Below are 15,756 nucleotides of genomic sequence, written 5' to 3'. Positions count from 1 at the left end.
GTCAAAAGCTTATGTGGTGGCAGCATTCGGGGGATGGAACAACGGAATGTGGGTTTGGAATTTTGTCTGGAGAAGGAATCTATTTGAATGGGAGAAACAAATAGCGGGACTAGTTTCTCAAGAAGTACAAGGTGTGAGTTTTGACTTGGGTATACAGTTAAATCAACATACCTCTGTCTAAGGGAGGATGGAGTAGGGGAGAACGGGATGGTGTTTAAAATTTTTTGGATGAGTAAAGCCACACCTATTGCACTAGTTACGGCTTGAAGGGTGTTGGAAAACTAGCTAGCCACTAAGACTAACCTGGAAAGGTGCAGAATCACGGTTGCAAGTTCTACGTGTAGTCTTTGCGGGGTTGAGGAGGAGACTAGTACCCATTTGTTATTTGAGTGTAGAGTTGTTTGGTTATTGTGGAACCACTGTTGTGTATGGCTGGACATGCAGAGCATGTTTCACAACGTGCCATTGCTAAATATTTCCCAGTTTAGGATGAGGTGAATGAGGTTTGAGGAGTGATTTGGATCGCAGTAGTCAACGAGGTTTGGAAGCATAGAAATAGGGTAATTTTTAAAGGGGGAGCAGTAGATGTTCTGAAAGTTTTTGCTTTGGTTCAATTAAAGGTTTGGTCTTGGGTTACATCCAAGTCACAGTCTACGCATTTTTCCTTTTCTGTTTGGTGCATAGATCTTGTACCTGAGTGGAGAGATGGGGCCCAGGCACGGTCGGTTGACGTAGTATAACTGTTGATGTGTCGATCTTCCTCTTCTTCGGTCGGTCGTTCCTTTTTGGTGTCTCCTTCGGTCGGGCGGGGGAGGGTACCTGCGAAGGCACTCCGACGCTCAACTGAGTGAGAGATTCTAAGTGTGATTCAGTAAGTGGATGAAAAACGTACCTTTCTTTGGCTTGAGCATAGTATTTATAGAATTGCCTAATGAGCTTTTTGTCCCTTGGATTCAAGATGGTTGTGGACAAGTCTTGCTAGGTATTCACCGGGATACCCGGGGAATATATCTTTTCTAAGCACGTTCTCCTTGTTTTTCGGAGGTGTATCTTAACCACCTTAGCTTGCCACATTTTTCGGAGGTGTATCTTAACCACCTTACCTTGTTACATAAATGGCCTTATATTTATTATGCATTCGGTCGGTCGGCCACGTGTGTTCGTCCGGTGCCTACCAGTACACTTGTCCCCTAGGCTCGAGGTGAATAAAAGCCAAAGAGTCGTAATGATTGTTGGGGTTTCTGAGGTGTCAGACATTAAAGATAATGGTATGATGGGACGTTCGCTTTTTGTCGAAGGCGACGGAGATGGATCTTACGGTGTAGGTTAAGTGACGATTCGACTTCCGGCTGATAGAGGCCGTAGGATGAACGCACATCTAACGGATGAGAGGGATAAGGAAATGCTGTAAATAGCGCTCTCATTTGGAGGGATACCACATTTCTTTGAATTCGGCATCTGAGTCGCTCCGATTGCCGAGTCCATATTGCGAGTTGTGTTGCTGTACGATCTGTAATTGCCGACCGACTGTTGATTTGTGAACGAAAGGTTAGTTATGTCGTCTCAACTTTCTTCAAATAGAATAGTTAGTATAGAGTCGAGCGAGAGTGGGGAGTCATCTTCCGGTAGTAGCGAAAGTACTAGTGGGTCTATGGGTCCGACTTATGACTGGGTTGATATTGCTGTTAGAAATACCGCTACGACGCTTAGGAAACCTAATGACTTAGATAAAGTGATAGCAAAGGCCCCCCTCGTACGCTCGGGTCTACCATCGGACATCATAGTTGCCGAGATATGTGGGTACACCGACCGTGTGTGTCATAGGAGGGAAAACGCCCTGGTAGATTTTTTCTTTGTTTACAATACTTTGTTTGCCGATTTAAGAGTGACCTTGTCGTTCGATGAGTTTACGGTGGATGTGCTAAGGTTTCTCAACCTAGCACCTACTCAGCTTCACCCGAACTCATGGGCGTGCTTACAGGCCTTCCGAATGGTGTGTCAACTTTTTGACCTGACGCCCAGAGCGGAAGTCTTCTTGTTTTATTATAACACGTATCCGGCCAACCCAGTAAGTTGGGTTTCGTTGGTGAGTCAAAGTGCCAAACTCTTGGCATTTAAGGCACTTTCGGACGAAAGTAGTGCAATCACCTTGGACGGTCGGCCAATAGTATCCGGCGCGGAGTATCTTGGCAGCCATTGTTCGCGCGCCAGAATGAGTACCATAGATTCCTTCATGTAATTCCCGGACGACATAAGAAGCCTGATCGGGTGTTAAACATTTAAGGAGCGGTCGGGTGTAACCACGGCGGTAAAGATCGTCGCCTATTAGGACAAACCGGGCGGCCTGCTGCTTTATGGTTCCCTCAGATCTAGGGCTACATGTACCATCGAGCAAATATTGCTTGATTGGGGTAATCCAAGTGGGTTCCGAGTCGGTCGTCAGACATTCCTGCAGGTCGATGCTTGGTCGTGCAAGCGTAACATGGATGACCGACCGATGTAGTCCTTTATGTTTCGTGGTGGCCAGTCAGGACAAGGCGTCCGCACGAGTATTGCGATCGCGCCGGACGTGTTGCATGGATATTTCTGAGAATGCGTTTATCAGTCGTTTGACTAAGTGTTAGTATCGCTGTAGCAAGCTTTCCCGAACTTCGTATTCGTCATTAAGCTAGCCGATGACGAGCCGGGAATCACTCTTACAAATTAACTTAGTGATTTCCACTTCTTGAGCTAGGCGTAGACCGGCTATAATGGCCTCATACTCGGCCTGATTGTTAGAAGTTTTGAATTCAAACTTTAAGGCTTGTTCAATGACAATCTCGTCGGGTCCTTCCAATACGACCCCAGTGCCGCACGACCGTTCATTGGAGGAGCCGTCCACGTGTAAGATCCATGATGGGTGTGCATCCCCGGCCGAGGAAGGAGTGAGTTCGGCTGCAAAGTCAGCCAGGGCTTGCGACTTGATGGCCCCTCGTGGTTGGTACTGAATATGGAATTCTGATAATTCTATTGTCCAGCCAATCATCCATTCGGCTAAGTCTGGTTTGGTAAGAATCTTCACAATAGGGTAATTTGTCCGAACAATAATGCGATAATTTTGAAAGTACACACGCATCCTTCGGGCGGTAATGACGAGAGCCATGGCGACCTTTTCAATCATCTGGTATCGAACCTCGGCGCCATGAAGGATGCGACTAACGAAATAAACTAGACGTTCTTCAGAATTAATCTCTTAGACCAAGACCGAACTAACAGCTTCGTTAGAAACAGCTAGATAAACTATAATCGGCTCTCTGGCGTCCGGTTTTTGGATGACCGGTGGAGAGGATAAAAAGGTTTTTAATTGGAGGAAGATTTCTTCGCATTCGGTCGACCACTCGAAGCGAGATGCTTTTTTCAATAATTGGACCATGGGTCTCATTTTTTCTGCAAGTTTAGGGACAAACCTGGACAGAGCGGTGAGCCGGCCGATGAGTCTCTGAATTTCTTTAATGGAGTTGGGGCTCTTCATTTCGGAAATAGCTTTACATTTCTCTGGATTAGCTTCTATGCCACGGTGAGTAAGCATAAAACCTAAGAACTTTTCTCCCTCGACGCCAAACGCGCACTTGTCAGGATTGAGTCGCATCCGGTGCTGCCGGAGAGCTTGGAAAACTTCTTTAAGGTCGGCAATATGTTGCTTACCCGAGTCGGACTTGACAACAATATCATCGACATAGACCTCAACGTTCCGGCCGATCATGTCGTGGAACACATGATCCATTAACCTTTGATAAGTGGCTCCAGCATTCTTGAGGCCGAAAGGCATAACTTCATAGTAGAAGTTATCACAATCGGTCATGAAGGCCATCTTTTTTCGGTCGGCCGGGTGCATTTGAATTTGATTATATCCTGAGTAGGCATCAAGGAAGTTGAGGATGTGATGTCCGGCCGCCCCGTCAACTAGACGATCAATAGTAGGTAGAGGATAAGAGTCTTTTGGACATGCTTTATTGAGGTCCGTATAATCAACGCACATCCGCCATTTCCCGTTTGTTTTCTTGACCATAACCACATTGGCTAACCATGTGGTGTAATGGGCTTTCCGAATGAATCCAGCCTGTAACAATTTATCAGCTTCGGCACGTGCGGCCGTACGTCGTTCCTCTCCTAGCTTTCTTTTCTTTTGGGCTATTGGCTTAACCTCTTTGTACAGTGATAATTTGTGAGTAATGACCTTCAGATCGACGTCGGGCATGTCGGCGGCCGTCCATGCAAAAAGATCAGCATTCTTCATAAGCGTTGTGCTGATGGCCTTTCGGTCATCCGGCTTCAGTGAGGTACCAATATATGTAACATGGCGATCATCACGAAGTGGGAGTGGATGCAGGTTTTCCCCTGCTTCCATACGAGGGTTGTCCATACGAGGATCTAGATCAATAAGGGCTATCATCTGACGGCGAAACGTACGCCTTTCTGAATGTCGGGTTGGGGATCGTCCTCTTCTTTGTGGGGATCGGTCGTCCGGATTAACCGTGTAGAGCCGCCTAGTTGGCTCACTTTTCAAACTCGCGACATAAGATTCTCGGGCAGTTTTTTGATCGACATGGACTGTTGCAATGTCGTTATTCGCTGAGGGGAACTTGATGGCATTCTCATGGAGCTCTTCTTGGATGTTGTGAAAAATGGTGCGGAAGCTATGGATTGAGATGTGCAAGATCCTCCTAGGAGTTATGGTGATCTTGAAGGTGCATGATGTGTATGGAAGAAGAGAGGTTCGGCCAGCCCTTGAATAGATGGTGAAGATGAAGATTAGGTCCTAGAAACTAGGCAAAAGCAATGTATGGCACAATGTGGGCAGCATAACATTACTCTCATTAATCTTGAAAATACAAGTGATGGGCTTCTCCTTTTATAGGCTAAGGAGGCCGTAAATCCTAAGCTAAGAGAAGATGAAATGCTACCTAAATGAAATGGAAATTACTCCACATGGAGCACATGGGCACATGGCCGGCCATGTGAGGCAAAGTTCTAGAATGTGCACAAAATCTAGGGTAAATCACATGTAAGACAAGTTTATGCTTTCTAACACTACACTAACTACTAAGCCACCCCTAATGGGCCTCCATGTAGCATGTATAAGTTCTTCTCCCTCCAATCCGTTGCTTGACCCATTTGTGTGTGAAGGTGCTTGGTCATGGACCTAGTGATAGGTCCTAGACGCTCCTTTTGTAGCCGCCCCTCATCTTGTGCTAGACGCTCTCCTCTTGAGTTTAGACGCTCTCCTCTTGAGTCTAGACGCTCTCTTCTTGAGTCTAGACGCTCCCCACATGGGTCTAGACGGTCTAGACTTGGAACTTGGCTTTCATAGTGTGGTGAGCTTGGCCCTCCTCCATCAGAACTTCATGGCCAGGTGTGAGGTGGAAACAATGGCTTTTAATCTGTTGATGGACGGACGGCCGAGGTGGATGTTGTAGGAGGTTTGGGCGTTAACTAGAAGATATCGTACGTTTATTGTTTTATGAAGACCGTCTTCCTCTCCAAAAGTTGTATACAGGTCTATATACCCCTTGGTATCGACACGTTCGCCTAAGAATCCTATAATTTGTTCGTTATAGGGTTGAATATCTGCTTTTGAGATGCGCATTTTCTTAAAGATTTCCCAATATAGAATGTCGACTGAGCTACCTTGGTCCACCAAAGTTTTGGCAATCGCGAACTTGTCAATCTCCACAGTAATCACCATACCGGACGAACACACGTGGCCGACCGACCGAATGCATAATAAATATAAGGCCATTTATGTAGCAAGGTAAGGTGGTTAAGATACACCTCCGAAAAACAAGGAGAACGTGCTTAGAAAAGATATATTCCCCGGGTATCCCGGTGAATACCTAGCAAGACTTGTCCACGACCATCCTGAACCCAAGGGACAGAAAGCCCATTAGGCAATCCTATAAATACTATGCTCAAGCCAAAGAAAGGTACGTTTTTCATCCACTTACTGAATCACACTTAGAATCTCTCACTCACTTGAGCGTCGGAGTGCCTTCGCAAGTACCCTCCCCCGCCCGACCGAAGGAGACACCAAAAAGGAACGATCGACCGAAGAAGAGGAAGATCGACACATAAGCAATTATACTACGTCAATCGACCGTGCCTGGGCTGGATCTATGGCTGTGAAGTCGTCATCAGTGAAAGTGATCGGAGGTATGTGTGGACGCCTTCTCGTAGTAGCATGAGCGGACTGAATGGCCCGGAGATGTTTCTTTCGGGTGGAATTAGAGCACCCGCCGCCGGCAAAGCCTCTTGCTATGTAGTTTATTTTGTGGTTTGGTTCACCCAAGGTAACTGGTCCGACAATCATACTGATAACTTCGCGAACTCGTTGGCGAGGTCGGGCGTTTCGGTCGGGACTTGTGTTGCGGGCGCGCGTACGCCGAACGGGACTTTCACTGCGTTTTCGTGAAACCTGGCCATGGTCAGCTCGGCGTTTGTAGTCATTGCGATATGACCGGTCATCACCATGGGACGAACGATCGGTGCTTCATGGTGGGGATCTTGAAGTTCTTGTCTTCTTGATGAACTACCGCAAATGGCCGCCCTGGATGAGCTCTTCGATTTTGTCCTTCAACGCTTGACATCCCTCGGTCGTGTGGCCGAAATTACGGTGATACTGGCAATGTTTAGCAGTATCTGCATTCGGTGGTGTTTGATATCGTTTTAGTGTCAGAATTAACTCCGTTTGTAATGCTTCATCTAAGGCTCGCTCCTTGGGAACAGTTAAAGGGGTGTAACTATTGAACCTGGGAATTCGGCCTCCTATATTCCGGTCGGACCTTGGAGTGGTCCGGACGGTCCGTTCTGTCTCAATTTCTCTTTCTTTGCTCGGGGTTTGATCCTTGAGGACTCCGGGTCCGACAGCTTTGAACCGTTGGTGATAGTCAATGTGTTCCTCGATTTGCATGAATTTGGTTGCCCGAGTGCGAAGATCTTCCATGTCTTGAGGTGGCTTCTTGATGAGACTTTCAGGAAAACGATTCGGTCGGATGGCCGAAACCAAATGGTGTAATGCAACTTCCTGTTTGAGCCCTCGGATATTCATACATGCTTTGTTGAATCTGTCTAAAAAGGTTCTAAGAGATTCACCTTTCTCTTGTTACACTGCTAGGAGAGACATGAAGGACATGTGATGCGGTCGGCTGGTGGCATATTGTGTAGAAAACTTTGCGGCTAAGATGTCAAATTCATCTATGGAATTCGGAGGCAGCTCTGTAAACCAAGTAAGAGGTTCTCCTTGAAGTGACGTGGGGAATACTTTACACCACACATTGTTATCTGTGGTATACAAAGTCATCTGCATTTTGTAAACATTTAAATGCTCGTCTGGGTCGGTCGAGCCGTCATAGAGTTTAATGGTGAGACCCCTCCACTTGTCAGGAAGTGGTGTAGTGATAATTTCGTCTGTAAAAAGATGATCCCTTTTACTTAGCTTTCTTTCAACAATTTCAGTTCTGGAACTAGGATTGGGGTCGGTCGGTGTAGGTATGCGAGAAGCAGTTCGGTCGGCCGTATGGGATTGGCCTTCTCGTTCGGGATTATCAACCTGTTGCTGGAGTTGTGCATTTTGCTCTCTTAATAAGGCAATTTCTTCCTCTTGACGGCGTCTATTCTCTTCATGTTGGCGACGGTCTTCAATCCCCTTTTGTCGCAATTCCTCCATCTGAGTTTGGAGGGTTTGAATCATAGTCATCTGTTCTGCCATAACGTCGTTGTTGTTCCTCGTTGCAACCATTATGCCTCAAAAATTGAAATATTGTCTCGGCCCCACGGTGGGCGTCAATTGTACCTGAGTGGAGAGATGGGGCCTAGGCACGGTCGGTTGACGTAGTATAATTGCTGATGTTTCGATCTTCCTCTTCTTCGGTCGGTCGTTCCTTTTTGGTGTCTCCTTCGGTCGGGCGGGGGAGGGTACCTGCGAAGGCACTCTGACGCTCAAGTGAGTGAGAGATTCTAAGTGTGATTCAGTAAGTGGATGAAAAACATACCTTTCTTTAGCTTGAGCATAGTATTTATAGAATTGCCTAATGGGCTTTCTGTCCCTTGGGTTCAAGATGGTCGTGGACAAGCCTTGCTAGGTATTCACCGGGATACCCGGGGAATATATCTTTTCTAAGCACGTTCTCCTTGTTTTTCGGAGGTATATCTTAACCACCTTAGCTTGCCACATTTTTCGGAGGTGTATCTTAACCACCTTACCTTGCTACATAAATGGCCTTATATTTATTATGCATTCGGTCGGTCGGCCACGTGTGTTCGTTCGGTGCCTACCGGTACAGATCTATTGGTTTGTATGGGATGATCTCATAATGTATTCATTTAAATTGTATATCAAGTGACTTTCTCTGAATTAAGCTAGGAGAGTTCTATATAGACATACATAAGAGTGTCTAGTGTAGAAGGTTAAGGTTGTGTTCATGTATAAGGGTTGGACCCCTAAAGTGGTTCATATTTATTTATTTTTTATTACCGATAAAAAAAATAAAAAAATCAATATCTTATAATGTAATAAATTAAGATTTAAAATTCTAGTGAAAAAAGGTGCAAAGAAGATTGTTTCCGAAACACGGAATAGATATAGAATGCGAAAGTTTGTATGCAACGAAACACGGAAATTACCCTCTCTATATAGTAGTAGCTTCAATCATATGTATAATATCTCACACAGTAATTTCCATTTGGTGGATGTTGCAGCGCTGCATTCCGAATCTAGAACAAATGCTGAGTTAGCGTTATTTGAGGCATCTTCTGGAATTAAACCAAATTCTTTTGCACTTGTTAATCTAATAGGACTAGCTACTGAACTCAAGTGTTCCTCCTTCGGAAAACAACTTCACAGTTACGTTTCACGTTCCGGTTATTTCTCCCACATTCATGTCTCCACCTCCCTCATCAAATTTTACTCCAGAATGCACTCTTTTAGTGACGCACACGCACTGTTCGATGAAATTTCTGAACCCAACGTCGTTACTTGGAACACTATGATATCTGGGTACGTCCACGCTGGCCAGTTTCGAAGCGCTTTGTCGTTTTTCACGCGCCTGTACAGCTCCCATGTTCGTGCCGACGCCTTTTCGTTCACGTCTGCGTTGTTTGCTTGTTCCCAACTGAGTCTCTTCAAACTTGGAAGCTCAATTCATTGCAAGACAGTGAAACTGGGCATGGATGATAACACTGTGGTCGCAAACTGCATGATTGACATGTATGGGAAATGCGGGCCTGTGGAACATGCTATAAGGGTGTTCTCCGAGACCGTTGAGAAGGACGTTATTTCATGGAATTCAATCATAGCGGCAAGTGCTAACAACGGATACATTGAACTAGCTTTCAAGTTTCTGCAACTTATGCCCGACCCGGATACTGTTTCCTATAATGGCCTCATAAATGGAATTGCTCAGGTGGGGAACATGGAAGATGCTGTTCGGCTTTTGTCAAGTCTGCCAAGTCCAAATTCGTCTTCATGGAATTCTGTAATTACGGGATTTGTGAATAGGAATCGAGCTTGGGAAGCTTTGGATATGTTCTGTAAGATGCACTTGAGAAATGTACAGATAGATGAGTTCACATTTTCAATCATTTTAAGTGGAATTGCCGGTTTGGCTGCCTTAATGTGGGGAATGTTGATTCATTGCTGCACAATAAAGTACGGTTTAGATGCTTCTGTAGTTGTTGGGAGTGCCCTAATTGACATGTACTCAAAGTGTGGCCAAGTTAAGAATGCTGAATCAATCTTCCATTCATTGTCTAACAAGAATTTGGTGAGCTGGAACTCGATGATATCTGGCTATGCTCGCAATGGTGATTCTGGATGTGTTATCCGTCTCTTCAACTTGCTGAAAATGGAAAGAGATATAAAACCCGATGGTATCACGTTTCTTAACCTTATATCCGCATGTTCCCATAATCAAATGCCATTAGAAGTTGCAATTGCTTACTTTCAATCTATGATTGATGAATATAAGATTGCGCCCTCCATTGAGCATTGTTGTTCAATGATACGGCTCATGGGGCAAAAAGGTGAGCTGTGGAGAGCAGAAAGGATGATACATGAATTTGGTTTTGAGTCGTGTGGAGTGGTTTGGAGGGCCTTGCTTGGTACTTGTGGAACTCAGGAAGATTTACAAGTAGCAGAGATTGCAGCTGCCAAGGTGATTGAATTGGAAATGGATGAAGATTATGTTTATGTGATGATGTCTAACATGTATGCATCTTTTGGAAGATGGGAAGATGTAGATTTAATTAGGGGACTCATGAACAGGAAAAGAGTTAAGAAAGAAGCAGGTTCTAGTTCCATAGAAATAGATAGCTCTGTCTCGTCTCTATGAACCCACAGTATATTGAAACAGCCAGCATTGTCAAAAGTATAGTTCTGATTACCTCACACCTAACACAGTCAACTAAGCATCAGCTATTGGTGATGACAATTGGTAAGAAAACTTGAAAGGGAAAGTATTGAGGGAAGAGAGAGGTTAACCATACAAAATTGTTATATATAATATTCAAATTATTTATTTAATCCTTTTGTTTATTTTCAAAATTCAATTTGATCCCGTTATTAATATAAGGTTGGCATATTTAGTTTTATAAAAAGTCAATATTATAATTTCTGTTCAAATACAAAACTAAACCTTTTTAAAAATACAAAACTAAACCTTTTAAAAATAAAATTATCAAATTGAAATTTCTAAAGAAATTAAAAGATAATTTAACTTAGGGTAACTAGTGGCCTAAGTACAATAACTATTAAGTATTGGCATATTGTTTGTAGTAAAATAAAAAAATATTACCGTATAAAAACTTTAATTTCATTTAATTTTGTTTGAATTCTATTAATTTAGTAATTGAAGACATATTATCATGATAATTATTAGATAAAATTGTAATTAATATTGAAGGAAGTCTTTTACTCACAATTATTAAATATAACTTTTATTATTATAGTAAAAATGAAATATATCAATATTAATTAAACTGAACAGAGGAGATTTATCATTGACTCATAATATTAAATTATAATTTTACATAAATCATAAATTTGATAATACTATATCGTATATATTTTTATATAAAACGTTACAATTTTATATTATAAACTTAACAACCTGTATTATTTTATAGTTTAATTAAATATTTTATTTCACTGGGTGAACTATACTTGCAGTGTGTACCTTATTTGTAAATCACCTTGGAGAGGCAAAAATAATAGTAGAAATCTGGCCAAATTTGACTCTGTTGACCTAGGAAAAAACTCAATATTTTATCTTCACCTTCAATTTAAAATTTAAATTTAAAATCAATAAATTTGTAGGTTTCTTTTATCCTAACATTAGTTTCTTCATTATGAAAGTTAATTAGGGGTGACAAAGTGGGCCGACCCGCCCTGTTTAGGCCGCAAAATGTGAGCTGGATTGGCTCGCAGATTTGCGGGTCAGCCCGCCTAACTTCTATAAATGCAGTGCTGGTGGACGAAAACGCGGTGCTGGAGGAATCACAATGGAGGAGGATGGTCGCAGTCATAGAGATGGTGGTGTTCGCGTCGCGATGGAGGACAAAATCGAGATGCTGGAGGAATTGCGGTGAGGAGAATAACGGCACAGATGTTTAGGGATTGGAATGTTTAAGGTTCGTGGTGGTGGAGTTTCTTTGTGTTTAGGGATTGAAGTTTGAAATGTTGAGAAGAGAAACGCATGCCAACAACACAACATAGCACAACAAAAGCAACCACATTACTTACAGGCTGACAGGCCAGTCCACCCCACCCCGTCGTAAGCCCGCACAGGCTACGGGTTATGCGGAGCGGGCTTAAGTGGGTTCGCGGACCAAACAAGGAAACCTGCCCCATGTTTTTTTGTGTGGGCTGCGAGCCGGGCCGCGCGACCCGCCCCGTTTTGTCAGCCCTAAAGTTAACTATAATTCTTATCCACATTATTGAGATGCATGCATATGAAGTTTAGAAATTAGTTATTTTTATATAATTTTAGTATGAACTAATGTGTAGTTACGTTAGTTGAGACAACATGATTAGACATAGATACTGTCTGTTTTGGAGTTTGAAGTTTGGTATGATTTTGTCATTAAAAAAGTATATAAGTAGATTAAAGAAGAAATGTGTATTTAAATTATGGGACTCTTGAGAGATAGTATTGCAAGGGTCTATCATCACATCTTTAAAACTCAAAACTATGTCATGATTTTATATTTTAAAAAATATCTCAATAAATTAAAGAAGGAATATATATTTAAATATAGGACTATAGTGTACGTATAAAAAGATAAAATGGTGAGCGGTGGATGTGGAATAATCGGCAATTGTGAAGTTGGACCAATTGAGTAGATTGCGAAGGAATGAGTTTGAAGTACCAAGATAGGAGGAGCAGCCTTGGGCGGGAATGGTAGTTAACACTCATACATGACAGTTATACATGTGCTCCTCCCACTACTCATGTTAGCTTACCCATTAACTTACGGGATCTTATTCTATCCTCTTACATCAACTTCCTAATTTTTCATTGCTTTCCTTTCTTATTCCCCGATCTTTCCTTTTCTGCGGGTCTTGTCCTCCAATTTTGTTTCAAATCTAATCAAAAGTGCATTTACCTTTTTCTCTCTGCCTAAAAGTTCTATGGTGCATCTCATTTTCTATGTGGGAAATAATTAAAGAAATATCTATTGTACCCCCACATAAGATGAATCACAAGGGCTTCGCCCACGTGATTGAACTTTACTTTCTATGCTTTCTTTTTCTTTTTACATATTTATGTATGATGAAAGAATAAAAATACATGTATAAAAAAAATCAAGCACATAAGCCTAATATGAGCAGAGGAAGAGAAAGGGTCCATTTGGAGAATCCGGTTTGAAAGCCAACGGCAGCGTTGAATGAATTCTGAGACTGCAACAAAGAACTAAAACTAAAGTTTGGGTTTGAGCCATAAAGAGATTGGACTCCTGCCACGTCATCAATCTTCAAGTCAACCTTCTTTCTTCTGGGGCTCAGACTCGGGTACATTACCGCTTCCTTCACCGATGAGTGGCCCAACCCAAGCACGTGACCTATCTCGTGCGTTGCCACAGATTCCAAATCAACGGCCACCCTCGACTCCTCACGCTCGACATCAACGGACCACATTTCCGCCGCATCCAAATGGAATCTCCCGTTCTGAGGGGAGAACGCGTGAGCCAAAACTCCCAAAACTCCATCAAACGGTTCTCCGTCGCCGTGATCCCCGAGATAAAATCCGATCGTGATGTCCGCCTTATCGTACTGCGGCGTCTCTTGGAAACTCACAGGAATCACCGACGCCCACCGTGAGAACGCGCGCTTGAAGACAGCTCGGATTTCCGGTACGCTCACCCGGTCGATCATGTTGTACGGAGAGAAAGCATACGTGAGAGTCATCGGAGCTCCGCGCGTCCACCGCGGCTTACCGTTGAAGTAAGCGTAGCGACGCGTGGCGTGGATTCCGTTCGTCGCGGCGTCGGAGACGCCGCACCTCGGCGCCACGATGGTTGATATAGTCTCGGAGTCGAGTTTTCCGGTTACCGGCAGGCCGAGGCGCTTCTGGTAACGGAAGACGGCAGTTTCGAATTGGGAATCGAAGGTGTCCGTGAAATTCGGAGTTGTTTCGGGGAGAGAGAGGTATCCGAAGCGGTGGAAGTACTTTTTCAATTCCGACATGCCGCTCACGTGGCTGCCTCGCTCGGCGTACAAGAACTTGGAGAAGTCGTGCCACGTGGCGTTGTGCGTTTGTGTTTTGTGGGATTCGGAGGTTATTACGGTTGCGGATTCTGGTATAATCCTGGCGGGAAAACAGGGGTGAGAGAGGAAGATGGCCACGCTGAGGAAGAACAAGTTAAAGTAACTGAAAAACAGAAACATAACTATTCGTTATTACGGTAGTTATGGTGTGGCGGGGAAACAAACGAAGGAGCAAAGAGGTGAATTATTAAACCCCTGATAAAAAGAAAGGTTATTGAGAAACAGAATATGTGATAAGCGGTATTATCATAACTGAGAGTTTAGAATCATACATATGTATGCGTATGGAGTTTGTCTTTGGTGTGATCGAAGTAAATTAGGGTTATAAAGATAAGAAGATTCTGACTTTTTGGATGGGGGATCGTGACTTCTTTTTTGAAGTGTGATCATGGTGGGTAAACTGCAGTTTCTGTTTCTATTTAAAATAATAATAATAATACTTTTTTGTGTCTGGCGTTGTTATTGTGTGACTGATTGAATTTGCAAAGAAAACGGGGAACAGAGAGTAACTCTGAATCGGATACGGTTTGTTCCAGTTTAGTTGGGTTCGGGAAGAACAAGACTTATGTTTGTTGACCCAATTTGGTGGAGGGGAATGGTTTTTAGCTTGTGAGATACGACAAAGACTTGATGTTTGAGAAATAGCTACGCAATGTGTGACAAATTAGACTTAATTCCTCAACAAAAACTCTCTTTTTTATATATGCTGCGTTCATCTTCCAAAATAATTTAATGATATTTGAATGTTCACTTGTCCGTTCACAAGCATGGCATGAATCAACTTATAGCCCATAATTGAATTTGTTTACTCCATTTCACAGTCATATAGTGCTGCGAGTTTGGTCCGAAGACCATAATTCCAAGTTCAACAAAACACGAACGCATGTGGACGACCATAAGAATGGTTTCTATTCCATATCTTTCTCCTCCTCATTTTTTATTTTTTCTACATCTCCTTTTCACTCGCACATATTTTAAGATCAAACTCTTCTAAATTCTCCAATCAAATTAAATTCAAATTTGTTTTTTGAGATTTTATCATTAGATTGAATAACGCATTTAAAATTTTGTTTGTTTTGGAATTCGGTACTCTTTTATGTTGTGATGTATGTATTTGGTTTGAATACGGCATTAGGTTTATCTAGATGGTGGAAGTGGCAGTAGCCTTTCATCAATTATTTTTGTGAGTGTCATCTCGTAATAAGGGGTCCTACTTCTTTTTCTCTCTTCCGCACACTGGGGTTGGGTTCCTTTCTGGTTGCCAACATTTTCCCATTTTTTTTTTCATTCCAACAAAAAATGTGTAAACGTTGTTGTTATTGTGACCAAAGCCTGAAACCCTGCTCTGGGGCAATGGATTGAACCTGCCAAAGATTGTGGACTTGGTCTTACCAATTCACTATATATATTAATCAAAGGTTGACTACAATTTTCTACATCTCAAAAGCAGGGACTTTGAGCCTTTTTTTCCCGTCCAGTTTTTGACTGAAAGTTTCACGAAGAACGTTTACAAATTTATTACTATGAAAAAAAGTTACACTACGTGAAAAAGAAAAAAAAACAAATATCCTATGCTGCTGCTGGCTAAAGTAATAATCCCAATCTAACAAAAACATAACAAAGGACATGTGTGACGTTAGTATCAATTGCAAAGTAAAATCTTAACCTTTAACGAGGCAAAAATATTTTTAATAATTTTTGTTCTATCAAAGAAGAATAGATCTCAACAGAACAAAGTCACATACACAGAAATTTCTAGTCACCTTATGTTTTACTTTTCTTTTCTTTTTTTATCTTACGCATTTATATTTATTTATTTTTTAATATTAAATGTCGATTATTTATTTTAGATATTTATGTATTTGATTTTGTTTTTTTAATATTAAATATTTCTATTTCTTGTTTTTTTTCTTTTTTTTCAATATTAAATACTGATTACTCCTTTAGGATTGATCCTC

The 15,756-nt window shown here is 42.4% G+C and overlaps 2 protein-coding genes across 2 annotated transcripts; one reads left to right on the top strand and one right to left on the bottom strand.

Moving 5' to 3' along the window:
- Nucleotides 1-8,606: 8,606 nt before the first annotated feature.
- LOC137810498 (putative pentatricopeptide repeat-containing protein At5g47460) lies at nt 8,607-10,586 on the top strand. The gene has a single exon (XM_068611814.1). The coding sequence runs from the start codon at nt 8,622-8,624 to the stop codon at nt 10,362-10,364; it is 1,743 nt and encodes a 580-aa protein (XP_068467915.1). The 5' UTR covers nt 8,607-8,621; the 3' UTR covers nt 10,365-10,586.
- A 1,771-nt stretch (nt 10,587-12,357) lies between these two features.
- Nucleotides 12,358-14,395, bottom strand: LOC137810500 (metalloendoproteinase 1-MMP-like). The gene has a single exon (XM_068611815.1). It carries the CDS (start codon nt 13,916-13,918, stop codon nt 12,836-12,838), a length of 1,083 nt encoding a protein of 360 aa, XP_068467916.1. The 5' UTR covers nt 13,919-14,395; the 3' UTR covers nt 12,358-12,835.
- Nucleotides 14,396-15,756: the final 1,361 nt, after the last annotated feature.

Source organism: Phaseolus vulgaris, chromosome 2, assembly GCF_000499845.2.
Source record: "Phaseolus vulgaris cultivar G19833 chromosome 2, P. vulgaris v2.0, whole genome shotgun sequence".
In the NCBI taxonomy this organism is placed as follows: Eukaryota; Viridiplantae; Streptophyta; class Magnoliopsida; order Fabales; family Fabaceae; genus Phaseolus; species Phaseolus vulgaris.
This window is presented reverse-complemented; position numbering and strand designations above follow the sequence as displayed.

Bases quoted from the DNA above. Each gene is read 5' to 3' on its own strand.
- LOC137810500 (XM_068611815.1), bottom strand. From the start codon at position 13,918: ATGTTTCTGTTTTTCAGTTACTTTAACTTGTTCTTCCTCAGCGTGGCC.
- LOC137810498 (XM_068611814.1), top strand. From the start codon at position 8,622: ATGCGAAAGTTTGTATGCAACGAAACACGGAAATTACCCTCTCTATAT.